Here is a 17,867-nt window from a genome sequence, read left to right on the forward strand (position 1 = left end):
TTGGTTGAGAAATGGTCGGTTGTAGAGCCATTATGCTGTATTCTAGCGGTGTTGTTGGTATGAAGGCTTTTACACAGTGCTAGGAATTTTTCGGGTACTCCCAGACGTGCCATGATTTTCCAGAGCGCTCTCTGATTCACCGAGTCGAATGCCTTGCTTAAATCGATGAAGGCTGTATAAATCCTTGATTGTTGTTCACGGGCCTTTTCTTGTAGCTGTCGAAGTGTAAAAATTAGGTTCACCGTACCTCGATTTGGTCGAAAGCCGCACTGGGATTCAGGTAAAAGCCTCTCTAAGAGTGGAACCAGACGATTAGCCATAATCTTCGAGAGAATTTTACCGGCCACATTAAGCAACGATATGCCCCTGTAACTGTTGCAATTCGACGTATCGCCTTTGTTCTTATAGAGGTTGATAACTAAAGCGTCTCTGAAGTCTTGTGGCACATCTCCCTGTTCCCAGATCTTGCGGAATAGTATTAGGAGACTATTGACAATGTCCTCATCCAAGGCTTTGAATATCTCCGCCGGAATGCCGTCTAGACCAGGGGACTTATCATTTTTCATATTTTTAATCGCGCTTATGATTTCCGACATTGAAATTTCGTCATCAAGCGATGTCATCGGACTATACGCGGGAAGCAGTTCTAAAATGGATAAATCCGAGTCGTTATTTTGATTCAAGACCTGTGAGTAATGCTTCTTCCATCTTTCGAGAATTTTTCTATCATCAGTTAGAATAGCTCCATGAGCATCTCTTATAGGAAAGCTAGCTTTTCTGCTTGGACCGTAAACAGTTTCAATAGCTTCGAAAAAACGCCTGTAGTCATGGTTAACGGCGTAAGCTTGTATTTCTCTAGCTTTTTCTTTCCACCAGCTGTCCTTGATTTTTCTTATTTCTTGACGGACCTCGCGTTTTATGTTTATGAAACAGTGACGGCTCGTGCCCATAAGGTGTGGGTCGGCCAGACCCAGAATATACAGGGGAATATCCTGAAATAAAATTAATATCTATTTTTTCAACCAATAACTGAAAATGAAAACGCGGAATCCCACCACAATCTCTGTTTTTCTAAAATTAAATATTGATATATTTTTGTCGATTAAGTTTCTAAAGATAAGTTGGATAGGGTTGCGGCTAAGGGGTGGAAAAAAATATAATTTTATTTTCCAAAAATAAATGCAATCAGAAATCAATTGACATGTTTTTCATCATCTTGATGTTAAGTTATTGGTTGAGAAACTACTCATTGATAGAAGAAGGCAATTGAAAAGCAATTGGTGGGTTTCAGCGTCTTCATTTTGAGTGGTTGATTAATATTGAAGTAATATTAATTTTATTCCAGACTTATGCTCCATCCTGTAGATATAGTCTGATTTTTTTTATACAACAGTGTATAAAAGTTTCGTTTTCAATGCGATATAAAGGCTTGTTTTTTGGAGAAAGAATGTACTACACTTCTTCGTTTTTGCCCAGCTTTTGAATAATAGTTTTATTTTTCTTCGGGGTCTCTCTGTAAATACCGATAACAAATTTATTACAACACAAAACATCAACGTCAATACGAATCAAAATTTTAAGTTCACTGAAACACATCTACAATTTTGATTTTAAGTGAAAATGTACTAATTTTTCCTTTCTTCATTTCACCATTCTTCCTTCTACTGTCACATGACCTTGTGACAGGATGCAAAGTTTGTTTCGATTTGCTACTACTCCAATTATTCAACAATTAAAGAAATTTAGAATCCACTCAGATTATCAAAATTTACGAAATGAATCGAAGAAAACTGATAAACACGTGCACCCCTTTCTTTTATTCTACGACACTGACCTAATTCAATTCATAATATGGGAACAGCGATGCGGATGGGATTCTTATATATCCCCACTCCGAGGCTCGGCCGGCCGATCTACGCGTATTCAAGAAGCTTCGAAATCATCGTACCCTTATAAATTCACTAGGAATTACGAATTTTTATGATCAAAAAATCACTAAACTACTCTTATACGGTCGGAATACCCTTTTTCAAAAATTAACTATTCACTTAATAATAAAAAAATCTAACTATAATTAGGGATATATTATATTTTCATTGACTAAACTACTCTTAAAAGGTGCGTATACGCTCTTTTCTAAAATAGACATAATATTTAATGATTAGGGGAGAGTTGAATTGGACGGCCCATGAACCAGACGCTACAATTTTTTAAAACACTCGATGGTGATTCGGCATCTTTTACGTAAATCCCATTTTTGCAACAAGGCGCGAGCCACAGGGTCAGCCATTTTACAAGAGATCTCGATCGATGTTGCGAAAATGGGATATACGTAAGGGATGCTAAATTGCTATCGAGTGTAGAAGAAAACTGTAGCGTCCGGTTCATGGGCTGTCCAGTTCAAAGGAACTCTCCCCTAACTATTCATTTGATAATATAATATCTTAGAATAGACAATGAGGGAATCTAGAAATATGAAAACTAAACGCCCAAACCATAGCAAGGTAGGCCCAACTCGTGCTGGCCGACCGTGTATGTATCTAGCAGCGACGTAATACGATGTTCAACTTGGTGATAACTGCGTGCGACGTAGGTGCTGTATAGTACCATAACTTGAAGCGTTTCGCTAGGCTACTACGGCTGGCCGACCTAGCGTGTAGCGTGTTTATCGTAAGGAAAGAGAACTTCGAAATAAACTAACTCAGGGCGACAGGGGCGTCACGTTGATCGAAATAAGTTGTCGTACTACTAGGGAATTAATCAAGAATTTAATATCGAAATTAATCATTTGGAATAAGTTTTGAAGAATAAAATAATTATAATTATTTTCCATTTCTCGATTATTTTTGGGTCGGCCGGGCCGACCCTGCATACCCGGACGAGCCGTCATTGTTATGAAACCTATTTGAGCTGAAACATCGCCAGGCTTGTTAATTGCGGTTTTCATCGCTTTGTGTTTTGCGTCCAAAAGGGGTGCGATATGAGTTTCGCTGTCGGCAAACCAGTCTGGGGATTTTCGGGGGCGTTCCGTGCCCAGTATTTCCTTCGCTGTATTTGTAAGGGATCCATGTCAATTAATTTGGATCGCACAAATTTCATTTCACACGTTCATACGGCTTGCACGAACCAGTTTGCGAGTAAACGGGCCTTTAGGTTTTGAATACGCAAATATGATTAGTGTACTTACTTGCTATCATAACCGTGTTTGAGTTTCCTCCAAGAGTATCTTTGAGTAGCCATGTTAGCACTGAATCTCTGTAAGGAACGAATCTCTTCCTATTAGATTTCAATTTCAGAGGTGGTTCAGCTGAAAAAGAACTTAGATGTAGTAATTTCATTGAAGAAAACACCTTTGTACTTAAATGCAATCGGACATCCTCTACAATGCTGATCAAAATCTCAATTTTCGTAACTTCCGAATGATTTATTTCTGTAATTTTCGGAAAAAAACGGATGTAGGCTTCTCAACTTAATTATTGAATGATTGAGGAAATATCTGACAGATTAACGATGAATTCTCAACTAGAAGATATCTAACAGCAGTGTAACGTGGTTACCTCGGAGAAAAATTATCTCGAGCGCCAGCTATTCTTTTCACTATACTACTACTAGGAAGAATAGCAAACCTACCAGAGTAGCTGCTAGTCGGAGACAGAGTTCGCTGTTATCTAGGGTGGTAGCGATAACGAAGTAGTTAAAATCAAATTATGTACTAGTTTATTCACACCTTCGGAAACTGATCACATGTACAAGGGATATAACTGTAGTTATGAAATATGAGCGAATCTATCAGTAAACATACATTCGGGAAATTCTATCCGGTCACAAGCACTTTATAAAGTTTATACCGGGTGCAGTGAAAAAATCAAAGGTTCAATAAAATGCGCCAACCAGAACTGACGAAATGAATACTAAGGATGATCTCGCGAAGTGAAATGACTTGCTATACGGTATCGGGATGTAATTGTATTTCTCCAGAAATGAAACACAACCAAGGCGGGTCTATTCGAGACTTTTATTCGCTACCCCAAGGGCTATAACGCTCCATGACTGATAGAAAAGAAGAGATTTCGGATTCAACACTTATGACGCGGAACGCGGTCAGGGGAGTTGACGGGACTTTCCCTTCAGTACCCCAAGGGCTTACGCGCCATGACTGATAGCGAAGGGAAAAGTCAGACTCGCGAAACAGGGTAAAGTACGATAAAATATAACAGAAAGCGATACAGTACAGCAGTGTCAAAGTTAAAGAAGTAACCGGTGTAGGTCTAACAAAGAAACTGAACGGTAAAGACGGGGACCTACTTCCTTTATTTCAGGCACTCGCGGAAAAGAAACCAAAACTAAAAATTAGTTTCTAATGGCACTTACTTCGTAATACAAAATTTATTCTATAAATTTGTTGAACGGCACGCAATCAAAGTCGAATCGCGGAAAAATACGGAGCGTAAACTAACTAAAGAGACTGAAGTAACAGAGAATCAAAAGTCAAAAGTTAAAAGTGAAGGACTGAAGTAAAAGAGCCCGTCGCGGGGGAAAATCTGCTTTTAAGGCAAATCCCCCCACACGTTATAAATCTGAAAATTCCAGAATGCGACAAGAATGAAAAACGTCGTCAGCTCCGGTTTATCGCATGTCAACATCAGAAAAACGTTGAAATCTTCAACGGCATGCAAGAAAAACAACGTTAAACACAGATAAACGGTTTTTTACATTTACTCTGCCTATCGGAATGAATGTACTGAATATTTGAGAATTAAAATATTTTCAAAGGCGGAAATATGAAAACGAAAGAAGTGCACTAAAATGAACTCCAATTTTCCTCAGAAAACTGGGATTCATTACAGCAGGAGTACCCCAAGGAATCCAAAGGCCCTTACTTTACAAAAAACAATTCGTAACATATACCAAAGAACCCAAGAAATATGATGATGTATTATCGAAATTGATTCAGAAATATAACATCTATTGACATACAGTCAATAAATGTTACGATCTAAATCGAAGTAGCCAACCACCATTACTCAGATTATCAACAGAAAAATAGATGCTGGCCATAGATTCTGTCTCATTTGAACTCTGCAGAGATACGATTTGGTAAATTCTGTATCCATTGGCAGTAAACGCTACCACGTATAAACCATGTGACTCGATTCACTCCTAGGGTGAAGATGGCAGCATGTAGCCATTTGCTCAAATTCTTAGTTTGAAGTAACCGCCTATCAATCAGTCGATCGAGAGCTTTTGGAAACGTTCAAATTCACGCCAGTAACTATTGCTCTGGACATCTTTTTTTTTATAATACCTTATTACCTCATACAGATATACAATAAATCAGTTGTTAGAACACTATCACGAGCTTACCTAGGGCTGATATCACATTTCCTAAAGCAACCAAACTCTTATTTATGTTGGCTCCCTCTCTTATACTAGAGTTAGCCCAAAATTTGCTTCCTGTTTTTTCACTCCCAGCTAGATCTACTAGGTATAATCGGACACCGTCACAAGTGATGGTTACTACAGAGTGACTTCTACTGGAATGTGGATTTCTAAGGTTCGAGGCTACCCTTCGATTGTCACTACCAAATTTGATCCAGTGAAGTAGTTCTTCCTGATTTTGGACCTGACGTTCCGTCAAACCTGAAACAAACGCTTATTTAAGCAATGAATCGAGAAAAGTGGTAGGTTCTTCATTCGTAATCCGTCAATTTCGATGGGTAAAAAATAACTTGTTCAAAAAAATATTTCTCAAAATTTTAAAGCTTATTTCACGTTATACGTCTAAAAAATTTTACGGCTGTAGAGCGTAAGTAAAGTATGAGATTTTTCATTCATTCAACTTGTCAGGATGATCATCAAGATCATCCTGACAGGTTGGAACCAGCTCGTAGCCCAGACTCATCCCCAGTGGACTATTTCTACAAAACAGTTGTGAGGCAGTAATTGAACATTTCCGCTCCAGGTTGAAGCAGTGTTAAAAATTGAGCGAAGCCCCCCTCCGATGTTTCTCTGATCGACACTCCTGACCAGCTCCGGTGGCCACGTACAGTACCCGGATCCGGCGGTGCGCCTCAGTGTTTTTAGAAACGGAAAACTACACATTAACTTATTTTCTTATCATTCTCTCTGTTCGCTTTGTTGAATCAACTTATCCATGTTCCCACTTAGATTGTCTTAAGACTTCTTCTGATTCAATTCTGGAGCTTACTTGTTCTCCTCAAAAGACTATGTAATCTCAGTCTTCTCAAAATTATTAATTACTTTCCATGATTGCATTCACATCCAAATTAATTGACATGGGTTACTTACGACAAATTGCTGTTAATAATATCGGGCTTAAACATACCCATGCCTATGCCCCAGAGTAGAGTCTGGAGTCTCGAACATCGTTCAGACCAAGAAGGTATGGAAAGGTAATGCAATTCATCAATTCGTCGGAAAGTTGATGACGTAGATGGAGGCTCATTTCACTGTAAACGCTGCGTTAATTTTGAATTTATTGAACCCCTCAAAGTCTAAGTCTGACCTCAAGTGACTTCTCATTTGAACTTCTCTGGATTTTATCTGCTTTTAGTTGAATAATGTTTCTCTGAGTCTATAGATGTTGTTCATATTTGTTTTTTATTACTGTATTAACTTTATACAATAAGTGTTTTTATACCATCTCTAACTCAATTATCTTGCCATACAGTCCACTACTCTTTTTTTTTTCAAAATCACGCCCCCGATTTTGAACAAGCAGTATCAAAATAATCAAGGGTCACATCTGGTTAATATTATTTTTAGGAGATAAATTCCCAATTTGTGTACTTTAATAATAAATAACAAAATTGACGATAAAGGAAGCACAAAGCAATGATTTGTTTAGAATTCATCTTGACTTCTTGACACCCACGAATCAAATCAAATAATATTTAAAAAAAAGTTAAATCACACAATAAAAGTGAAACCTGAAATTATAACGACACGGCAACATCTCGTACGATTTTTTACCGTATAACTAATCGGAATAAGAGAATTATAAATGAATCTGGAATCCTTTGGACGATGTATCGTGCTGACTTACAAATATTGCATACCGACGCTACCAGAGCATTTTCATAGTATGAAATTTTAGAGCACTTGAGACAGTAAGGTATTAAGTTGACGAACAGTTAATTCATGTTACTCAGTTGCGAAGTCTAAAGATAAAGAGGATTTCACGAAGTTAGAAGAAGAAACGATAAGTAGATCACGAAATAGTATATGAAACTGCGTCGACTCATAGTTTTTGGGGAAAAATAGTGAGTATCAAAGTCCAGTCCTTTCAAACTAAGTAGTTAGAACATAGGGTACATAGGGGAACAGATAGTTAGAAAAAAAAAGTAAAATAAATATAGAGTCTGTTTTTAGGCGGAATCATTGAAACAGTATTCGAGGATTGCTCGTTTTCTTTTGACTTGGGATTTGAAGCGATGAAAAAAGGGAAATTCGGGATTTAGGGATTTACTCGATCGTGTCAGATTAATATAAGGGGACATACCTTGGACCCTGTAGAGCACCTATACCAAAAATTAGACCTGAATATAGGGGGTACTGTCTAGGACAGCCTGTCAGTAAAAAAAAAAACAATCGAAACCTCGAAAGAGGAATGCGCAGAAATCGAGGTGAAACCTGATTCTGCCATTATCAACCCAACCCCAGGCGCGGAGGAGAAATCCGGAACCGCCCTAGGGGAGGGTATCCCCGAGGCTGCGATCGCTGAAGTCGCTGAGGAGGTTGAGAAAATTAATCTCACCTCCAAACGCAAGCGAATGGCGGGAGCAGCCAAAAGGCGCCTGAAACGGCTACTGCAATCAGGTGTTGACTACAAGTCGGCACTTGCGACAGTTCTCCGTGACGGCGCCGAAAAGGCAGCAGAAAAGGAGAGGAAACCAAACCTCCCAACACCTGCTGCCAAAACTCCAAAGAGGTTGCGCTCTGACGGCAGCACCCCTAGCGCCAGTGCGAAAAAGTACTGTCCTGGGGGAACCGTCAGTAAGGGGGTGACCTACAAGGAGATGGTGGAGGGGATCTAGTTGGCATTGTCGACAAGGACCCCGAAACCAAGCTGTCAGCCGAGCAGCTGGACCTGCCCCAGGGTGCCATCCTGAGGCATACCCTCAGGAAGGAGGAAAAAGGAGCGGGGCTCCGCTTCTTGAGCTGCACTCATAAGCCGGGATGGCTTATGATCAGATGTACGGACGAGGCTACCGTCTCGTGGCTTGGCAACTGCTTGTTGCAGATCAAGCCGTGGGATGGGGCCAACCTCCGCATCGTCCAGGGAACGGAGCTGCCAAAGCCCTACGTATGCGTAGCATACATTCCTGACCCTCCACTAGGAGTTCGACCCTCACAGGATGAGGTGCTGACAGGTCTGAGTGTGATGAACCCAGACCTGGAAGCAGAGAACTGGGAGGTGTTACAACACCAGGTTTCAGGGCCGGGCCGGATATGGACCTTCTCTGTAGATGAGAGCTCCATGTCTAGGCTTAAAGCCCTGGACATTATGCCCTACTATGGGTTCGGAAGGGTTACCCTCCAGACCAGAGAGAAGGGCATGGGTGCCGACAAAGAGTCGGATACCCAAACGAAGAAAGAGGAAGGAGGGGCTAATCCCTCCACCTCCGCCGGCACCTCCAGAGGTGAGCCCGCTGAGGGAGAGAGGTCTGACTCTGCTCCCTCTACGAGCAAAGCACCGCAGGCATCCCTTCCCACCATGGCTCTTCCCAAGGCTGGTAAAACGGCCAGGGAAGGGCCGGTGGTGGGGAGGAAGAAGTAAGCTGTAACATCTAGCAATGGCGCAGCTCTTCAAATGCCTGCAGGCTAAAGTACAGCATTCCAAAGCTGGATCCTACCTCCTTGGAAAACGCATCCTGGATGAGAGGATAGATATCGCCCTCATCCAGGAACCTTGGGTTACTTCCCGAGGCAGAATCAACGGCCTCAGTAACCTTCCTGGCAAGGTAATCTCACTTGGATCTGGGGAATCACCCAGGTCCTGTATCTTTGTCAGGAATACTATTGACATTTTTGTACTTACAGGATTTTGTTCCAGTGATGTAACTTCCATCCTGGTAAAACTTCCCATGGAAACGGGCACAATAGAACTGGTTATCTGTTCTGCCTACTTCCCTGTTGACACCATGTTCCCTCCGCCAAACGAAGTGCGAAAATTAGTTGCCTACTGCAGCGGGAAAAACCTTCAACTCCTCGTTGCTTGTGATGCCAACTCCCACCACACCACGTGGGGCAGCACGGACATCAACGAAAGAGGTGAGTACCTATTCGACTTAATTCTAGAAGAAGCGCTTTTTGTATTGAATCGGGGCTCTGTTCCAACCTTTGTTACGGGCTGAGGTATTGGACATCACGCTCTGCACGCAATACCTGAGCACTAAAATCACTGACTGGAGGGTTTCTGGCACGCCCTCCGGCTCAGACCATAGAAACATTCAATTCAACATTGAACTAGGCGGTAAACCCATTCAGGAATATCGCAATCCCAGACTGACCGACTGGGATGGTTATAAACTATCCCTTCAACGGAATCTTAGATCCATTAACGTTGACGTTTACAATCATGAAGACCTAGAGAGGCTGGCCAACGCAATTGGCCAGGCTATAGTCTCGGCATATCATGAAAACTGCCCACTAAGAAAGAAATCCGACACTAGGAAAGTATCTTGGTGGAACCCCAAACTAAAGAATCTTCGAAAAGAGGTTCGGAAGAAATTTAACCGAGCAAAATCAGCAGGTGAGTGGGGAGTGTATCGTCAAACTCTCACCTTGTATAACAAGGAAGTGAGGAAGGCCAAAAGGGAGTCTTGGGAAAACTTCTGCAGCAGCATCGAGGATGCTGCAAGCGGGACAAGACTCTATAAAATTCTCTCCAGACAGCCGCCTTTGACGCTGGGATCTGTTAAAAGATCAGACGGAACCTATACGGCCTCTGGGGCGGAAACCCTTAAGATCATGGCTGACACACACTTTCCGGATCACGTGCTGATTGATTCCGCATTTGCGGAAGAAGGTAACTTCACTAGTCGCCTTAAGCGACCCAGCAAGGAATGCTGGAAATTTGTTAATAAACTTGTCACTGCGAGCGCGGTGAGAAGGGCAGTTTTATCCTTTCTCCCATACAAAGCGCCGGGTGACGATGAAATATTTCCAGCTCTACTTCAGCACGGAATGGAATGCTTAATGTCTTACCTCATTAGGCTCTTCAGATCCAGTTTGGCATGGAATTTCATATAATACCATCCAACTGGAGGAAGGTTAAAGTCGCTTATATTCCCAAGGCGGGAAAAACGGACTCACAGCCTAAATCATTCCGACCGATCAGTTTAATTTCGTTCGTGATGAAAACCCTTGAAAAGATACTAGATGAGCACATCAGAGAGGTGATTCTGCGGACGCATCCCCTGAGTGCTCAGCAGTATGCCTACCAGAAAGGCAAATCCACGGATTTTGCCCTCAATAATCTTGTCGGCAGGATCAATGAATCTCTCAACTCCAGGGAGATTTCAGTGGCTGCCTTTCTGGACATTGAGGGAGCCTTTAATGCTGCCCTTACTGAATCTCCGGTGAAGGCTGCCAAGGTTAGAGGTGTCCCTCCTACCATATAGAATTGGATCAGCACAATGCTGAGCTCCAGAAACATCATAACCACGCTTTGTGGCGAAGCGCTTAGATTCAAAGCAGGCAGAAGTTGCCCGCAAGGCGGTGTATTATCACCCCTTCTCTGGTCCCTTCTGGTTGATGATCTAATTGCAATCATCAGCTCGCTTGACGTATATGTTCAGGCTTACGCTGACGATATAGTTGTTTTACTGGTGGGCAATGGCGATGTAATCATCTCAGATGCTCTTCAGGAAACACTAACAGTAATTCAGGGTTGGTGTGATGGGGAGCAGTTAGGTGTGAACCCCTGCAAAACCCTGATTGTTCCCTTTACCAGGAGAAGAAAATTTCAAATCTCTCCTTTAACTCTCTACGGCAAGACCATTCCACTCGTAGAGAAGGCCAAATATCTAGGCATCACCCTAGATAGGAAGCTTCAATGGAACTCCCATGTGGAAAAAGTTATCCACAAAGCCAGGCACTCCCTATGGGCCTGCCAAAGGATTTGTGGAAAGACTTGGAAGATAGCGCCGAAGCAGCTCCGCTGGCTGTACGTCACGGTGATCCGACCATTGATCACCTATGGCTGTGTCGCCTGGTGGTCCTGCACTGAACGCGTTCTAACCCTAAATAAACTTTCAAAACTCCAGAGAACGGCATGCCTCATAATTTCGGGGGTATTCCGCTCTACTCCAACTGCTTACATGGCGATGCTATTAGACCTCCCACCCCTTCACATTTTTTTCCAGGGAGAGGCAAGACTAGCAACCCACAGGCTCCACCACCTTACCGTAAATGAGCCTGACAAACTCACTTTCGTGCCCAGTCGTCTGTCAGTCCAACTGGAGACTGACGAGGTGATGGGCATGAGAACTGATCAAATAATCACTAGAACCAGCACTGATGGAACCTTCAGTTCTCTGATTCCAAGCAGAGACGAATGGCTCCGTCACAAGGAATTCTATTTACAAGGACCTGGCTGGTTTACTGATGGCCCCAGAACCAGTCAGGGATCTGGAGGCCGAGTCTACAGGCGTAGACCGCTGACTAAACTCAGTGCTAATCTGGGAAAGTCGGCGACAGCTTTTCAGGCAGAAATCTTCGCCATTGATCTGTGCGCAAGCCATTTACTTGAGAGTGGTTGGGCGGGCAGATCAATAAAAATCCTAACGGATAGTCAAGCTTCGATTAAATCTCTCGCGGCAGACAAATGCAACTCGGCACAGGTATTTGAATGCAGATCTAAACTCACCAAATTGGGAAGTTCAAACAGACTGCAACTGATTTGGGTACCTGGACACTCTGGCTTCAGTGGCAACGATGCATCGGATGCTCTAGCCAGAGAAGGCGCAGCATCAAAGCTTATTGGCCCGGAACTCAGTATAGGAATTTCCAATTCCCTAATCAGGGACCGAAACAACAGCTGGATAAGGCAAAAGGTCCTGGAGTACTGGCGCAACCGTCCTGGACTGCGTCACTCGCATAGGGCTATTTCAGTGCCTCTTAGCCCATACACCAGTCGGTGGCTAGGATTTTCTAGAACTAATCTGAGATCTATAATTGCGGTTTTCACAGGACAGTGCAGACTCAGAGCCCACCTCAAAAAACTTAGCATCGTCAATGACCCGCTCTGCAGACTTTGCTTAGAGGAGGACGAAACAATTGAGCATATCCTCTGTGACTGCCCGGCGGCAGACAGGGTCAGAAATGGACTTTTTGGCTCTCCGAAGATGATCCTAGAGGAACTCAAGAATCACCCCTTCGACATCATCCCCTTTTTGGGCAGGATGGGACTGGAGGGAGAGATCTAGCTCTATGAGCTTGCCTGTGTGCTGCAATAGACCGCTTGGTCGTAGTGGCAGGTTTTGTTTATCCGTCCAACACACCCAGCAATCAGTAATCAGTATACATTGTAAATGTCTCAAGGTACCAATAAATACCTAATTGTTATTATATCAATGTATTAAGATGAACCGCCACAAATACGCGCCAGTTGTCCTGTTAATTGTTTATTTATGGGAAATTTTTGTTCAAAGGTGAAGTTCATCTTGACTTGAAACTTCCTTTAATTCCTTTTACTTATATTGACGCAACATGATTTTTGTTAGAGAATTTAACATTCTTGTAATTATCTGTTAATTACTTCGGGAGATACCCATTCCCAACCACTGCATCATATGCATTTCATCTTCGGGTTAATATTTTTGAAATCTACAACTGATGCAACGTATTCAAACTTTAGCCAAAGAAGATAACGAACATTAACTCTCCTCAAGCTAGTGGATATTATGATATTATACTGATCTCTTGTATTCTGCATGCAAATAACTGGATTTGGTATGCCTTCAATCAGTTTGTATAAACTTGAATTATGTTCGTCACATATTTTCCGAAGAGATTCGACATTGTGATAAAATACGTAATAACAGAAACTTTTACGTAGAACGGGCAACATAGCGTTGATTTAAAACCCAAAAATGTTTTGACAAGCTTCATAACCCCAAATTTTCGTACTATACAGAGTGAAATGGGTCAAATTTCCATGGCCAACCGAGAGCCAAAATAAAAGTGAATGGAGTATAGGTATGGTATTCTCTACAACAATAAACCTTTTTTGATTAACCGAATTTTTTCAAAGTTAGAGACTATACTATATGGGATTCTATTGAATAATACAGTAACTGATGCAGATTGGCAGTAAACCTAGGAAGTAGAAATAATGAAGATCCGCAGTTTCTGAACTTTAAAACACAAAAACAAATAAAACGTTCCTACCTTGAACATATGGGCCTTTTTTTGGATGTTCCCTTATCCTCAAAATTCCTGAATACTTTCCATGCCCATAATCGGATCGTAGAAGATCTCGAACTTTTTCATTATATACCTCGAGATAACTGCAAATGAAATATTTTTATTAGCAAAAAAATGAAATGTGCTTAACCCTCTAATGCCCAATTTTTTTTTTCTTTTTTAAAATTATTTCCGTTCATTTAAATTACAATGTAGTTCTTTGGGGCTCCTCGGCAGGGGCGAATCGACTATTTATTTTACAAAAGCGTATCGTACGACTTATTTTCAGACTTCGGCCATGCGATTCATGTCGTCCGATTTTCGCTCAATTAGGTATTCTTCCCTTTCCATGTATTTACATCCTTAATTGCCTTAATTATATCCACCTTAACATCAGTAAATACAAAAGATGCTCTGACTTTCATGGATATGAAACACGTCACGCTGATACCATTGCCTTCCCCAGACATCGTACAGCTAAATATGAGACCTCACCTAGCTTTGTTGGTATAAAATTGTACAATCATTTGCCTAGTAGGTTGAAGTCAATGAATGGAAGGTCTTTCAAGCGAGAAGTGAAGTATATGTTAAATAACGGATGCTACTATAGTGTTGATGAGTTCCTTAAGGACTCTGTTCATTAAATCTCTTTGCTTTCTTCATATACTTATGTATAATATTTTAAATGACTTGTCCTATACATTTTTAAATGTCGAAAAGGATTAATAAACTTTATTATTATTATTATTATTATTATAGTTTCGAATTAGCTTATGTAATCTACATCTTTTTTTGCAAATAGTTAACTGATTTACATTAACACCTGTATACTCATAAAATTAACCTATACTGAAGGCGGACATGGGCAGAATAATTTTGTATCCACTTATATGCAACCAGTCTCAAGGCGGACTTGGGTATTAGAGGGTTTTAATTTGTTACAGAAGAGTACTGTAACGTAGTAGAATAATACATCAAACATGAGATAAGCAGTAAGAAGAAGCCAGGAGTTCTTCGCTTCTATTCGAATTCATAACCCCACAACCCCAGTGGTGTCATCCATCTAGGTACAGGATTATCAGAATACTGATTGACTTCCAGGAAACAATTATTTTCCTGGATTTCTAGTGGATAAGGTTGTTCCTTCAATTGACCATTAACTATAGACTTTGGTAATTTACTCATAAACTCATATAAATCACAGAGATATATATTATTACTCCAACGAGCTTTAAGCACGAAAAAACCCAAATTTAAAAAGAGCTGAATGTTTCCTTTTAATCTGTCGATAATTCCATAGAAATTCGATTTCAAAAAATTCACAGAATTACAATATATTCATTATGACTTCAGCCTTGGGTCTTTCATCATTCACATTCCTCTCCAAAGGAACATTCACACTTATACCAGATATTTGGAATTCCAAACACGTTTGATTTTGTTACTTAGTTTATGATATTGTAACCAGTCCGGGCTTGACGGCCGCTTCCTTCTAGAAGGATCGCGAAGTGCACGGGAATGTTTCCGGCGCCTATATAAGCCCAGCGGAGGAGCAGAAAGTTCAGTACAGTATAGTTCACAGTGCAAGCGACGGACTAATGGAAATAAATACGAGAGTAAATAAATAGTAGTGACATAGTTAGTTTGTTAGTTATAAGTCTAAATAAATAATTTTAATCAGCAGGACGTTTCAATTATGCGAAGAAAACGTTACAATACTAAGTTTACGTTACTTAGTGCCGTTCTATCGAGTCCAGATCAGAAAATCCTCGGTTCCACAAAAAAAAAGACATTAGGTGAAACTATTTTTAATTAGAAGATTATAAGTCTTGTCTCATAGTTTGGTTGAAGTATTATAGTGAAGTCTTGGAATATACCTACATATTATGTATTATGTATTTCCAACAAATTTATTTTCAAATTGTTCGATATAAAGAGCTGTGTAACGTGGTTTCCTCGGAGAAACTTATCTCGAGCGCCAGCTATTCTTTTCACTAGGAAGAAATAGCAAACCTACCAGAGTAGCGGCTAGTCGGAGACAGAGTTCGCTGTTATCTAGGGTGGTAGCGATAACGAAGTAGTCAAAATTAAATTATGTACCAGTTTATTCACACCTTCGGAAAGTGATTATACAGGGTGTCCGGGGAGTAACTGTACATACTCATACCAGAGATAGAATTGGACTAGCTGATTACGGATTGACTATAAAAAATTAATTTCTGGATTTCCCTAGAAAGCTACAGGGTGATTTTCCAACTTCATGGAAATACTTAGATCATCATAAAATCCAAACTTATTGACGGATATTATTGAAACTTAGGGGGTTCTTGACACATGCTAAGGTTGAGTCAGAAAGATATCAATTATACCATTATTCCAGGGCCGGACTCATTAATCTCCATTTAAATTGTTCAGGGTAAAAAAAACACTTTGTATTTCGAATTACCAATAATTGATTAGCTTTTTTGAAAGAAGCTAAATTATGCTTCAATTTTTTGTACCGCTCAAAGTTGTCACATCAACAATTATTTTTTTATGAATTTTTTAATTTGAATAAAGTTCGAAAATTGCAATTTTTTTACCTGAACAGGACATAGTCATCTTGTGCAGGTCGAAAATAAATGATGAATTTCCTTAAAAAAGTCACTGAAGGTGAAGAAGACTATAATAATCTGTTGATATACTGGGTGGCCACCCCAGACGCGGATTTCACTTTGAGAGAGTAAATGAAGGTATTTTGAAAAAAAAAATTGTGATATGTATAGGGTATACAGAAGCATATTTCAAAATTATTCTTATATATACTGGGTGTTCGACAACAATGATATAGACCAAAGTTACACTTCTTCCAGTGAAGAGAACAGCTGATGAACAGAATAATCAACTGTTGCGATGTTTTAAGAAATAATGGTGATATGATTCGAAAGGCTGTATCCAATTTGAAAATTCGGCAAGAGAAATGTATACAAGCTATTGGTTTTCATTTCGAACCACTTTTGAAATATCGTTGACTCAGCAATTCATTCGTTCCTATTTTTATTTTTATTTGGTACTCTTAACTGTATTTTAGTTTTTTTCATTTGTTATTCGCATTTCATATTCAAACATGACATTTTCAGTTCTCTTCATGGTGAAAAATTCAAATTTTCGAACTTTATCCAAATTCAAAAATTCATAAAAAAATAATTCTTGATGTGACAACTTTGAGTGATACCGAGAATTGGAGCATAATTTAGCTTCTTCCTAAAAAACGAATCAATTATTTGTCATTTGAAATAGAAAGTGTTTTTTTTGCCCTGAGCACTTTAAATGAATATTAATGAGTCCGGCCCTGGAATAATGAAATAATTGATATCTTTCTCACTTGACCTTAGCATGTGTCAATAACCTCCCAAGTTTCAATTATATCCGTCAATGAGTTTGGATTTTATGATGGTCTAAGTATTTCCATGAAGTTGGAAAATCACCCTGTAGCTTTCTAGGGAAATCCAGAAATTAATTTTTTATAGTCAATCCGTAACCAGCTAGTCCAACTCTATCTCTGGTAAGAGTATGTACAGTTATTCCCCGGACACCCTGTATAAACTACGGAAATAAGTGTAGGTATGAAATATGAGTGAATCGATCAGCAAACATACATTCTGGAAATTCGATCCGATCACGAGCACTTTACGAAGTTTATACCGGGTACAGTGAAAAATCAAAGGTTGTTCAATAAAATGCGCCAACAAGAACTGACGAAACGGATACCAAGGATGACAAGTGAAATGACTTGCTATACGGTATCGGGATGTAATTAATTAATGAAAGAAACACAACCAGGGCGGATCTACTCGAGACTTTTATTCACTACCCCAAGGGCTACGCTCCATGACTGATAGCGAAGAAAAGGTCTCTTTTGAGCGCAACTACGGGATTTCACTGACAACGAGCAGTGTCGAAGAAATAACCGGTGTAGGTCTAATAAAGAAACTGAACGGTATAGACGGGAACCCACCTCCTTTACTTCAAGGCACTCGCGGAAAACGAAAAATAAGAACCAATTTCCAAGAGCATTAACCCTTGAAGAACAAAATTTACTCTAAATTCGTTGAACGGCTCGTCGTAAACACAGGTAATCAAAGACGAATCGCAGAGAAAAGAGGCCGTCGCGGGGGAAAATCTGCTTTTATAGGCAAATCCCCCCACACGTTAAAAATCTGAAAATTCCAGAATGCGACAAGAGTGAAAACGTCGTCAGCTCCGGTTTATCGCATATCAGCATCAGAAAAACGTCGAAATCTTCAACGGCATACAAGAAAAACAACGTTAAACATAGATAAACGGTTTTCTACATTTACTCTGCTTATCGGAATGAATGCATTGAAGATTTGAGAATTAAATATTTTTAAGGGCGGAAATGTGAAATGAAAGAAATGCACTAAAATGAATCCCAA

General features: G+C 40.3%; 1 protein-coding gene across 2 annotated transcripts in view; it reads right to left on the reverse strand.

Annotated features, from left to right (window-relative positions):
- Positions 1–17,867, reverse strand: part of LOC123306575 (kinesin heavy chain-like) — a 316,847-nt gene that overhangs the window by 9,904 nt on the left and 289,076 nt on the right. For both annotated transcript variants that reach the window (XM_044888630.1, XM_044888631.1), the window contains 3 exons: positions 13,417–13,535; positions 5,365–5,640; positions 3,188–3,307 (listed from right to left, as the gene is read on the reverse strand). In XM_044888630.1, coding sequence (XP_044744565.1) covers positions 3,188–3,307; positions 5,365–5,640; positions 13,417–13,535 — 515 coding nt within the window. The remainder of the gene's footprint in view (positions 1–3,187; positions 3,308–5,364; positions 5,641–13,416; positions 13,536–17,867) is intronic.

Source organism: Coccinella septempunctata, chromosome 2, assembly GCF_907165205.1.
Source record: "Coccinella septempunctata chromosome 2, icCocSept1.1, whole genome shotgun sequence".
Classification (NCBI taxonomy): domain Eukaryota; kingdom Metazoa; phylum Arthropoda; class Insecta; order Coleoptera; family Coccinellidae; genus Coccinella; species Coccinella septempunctata.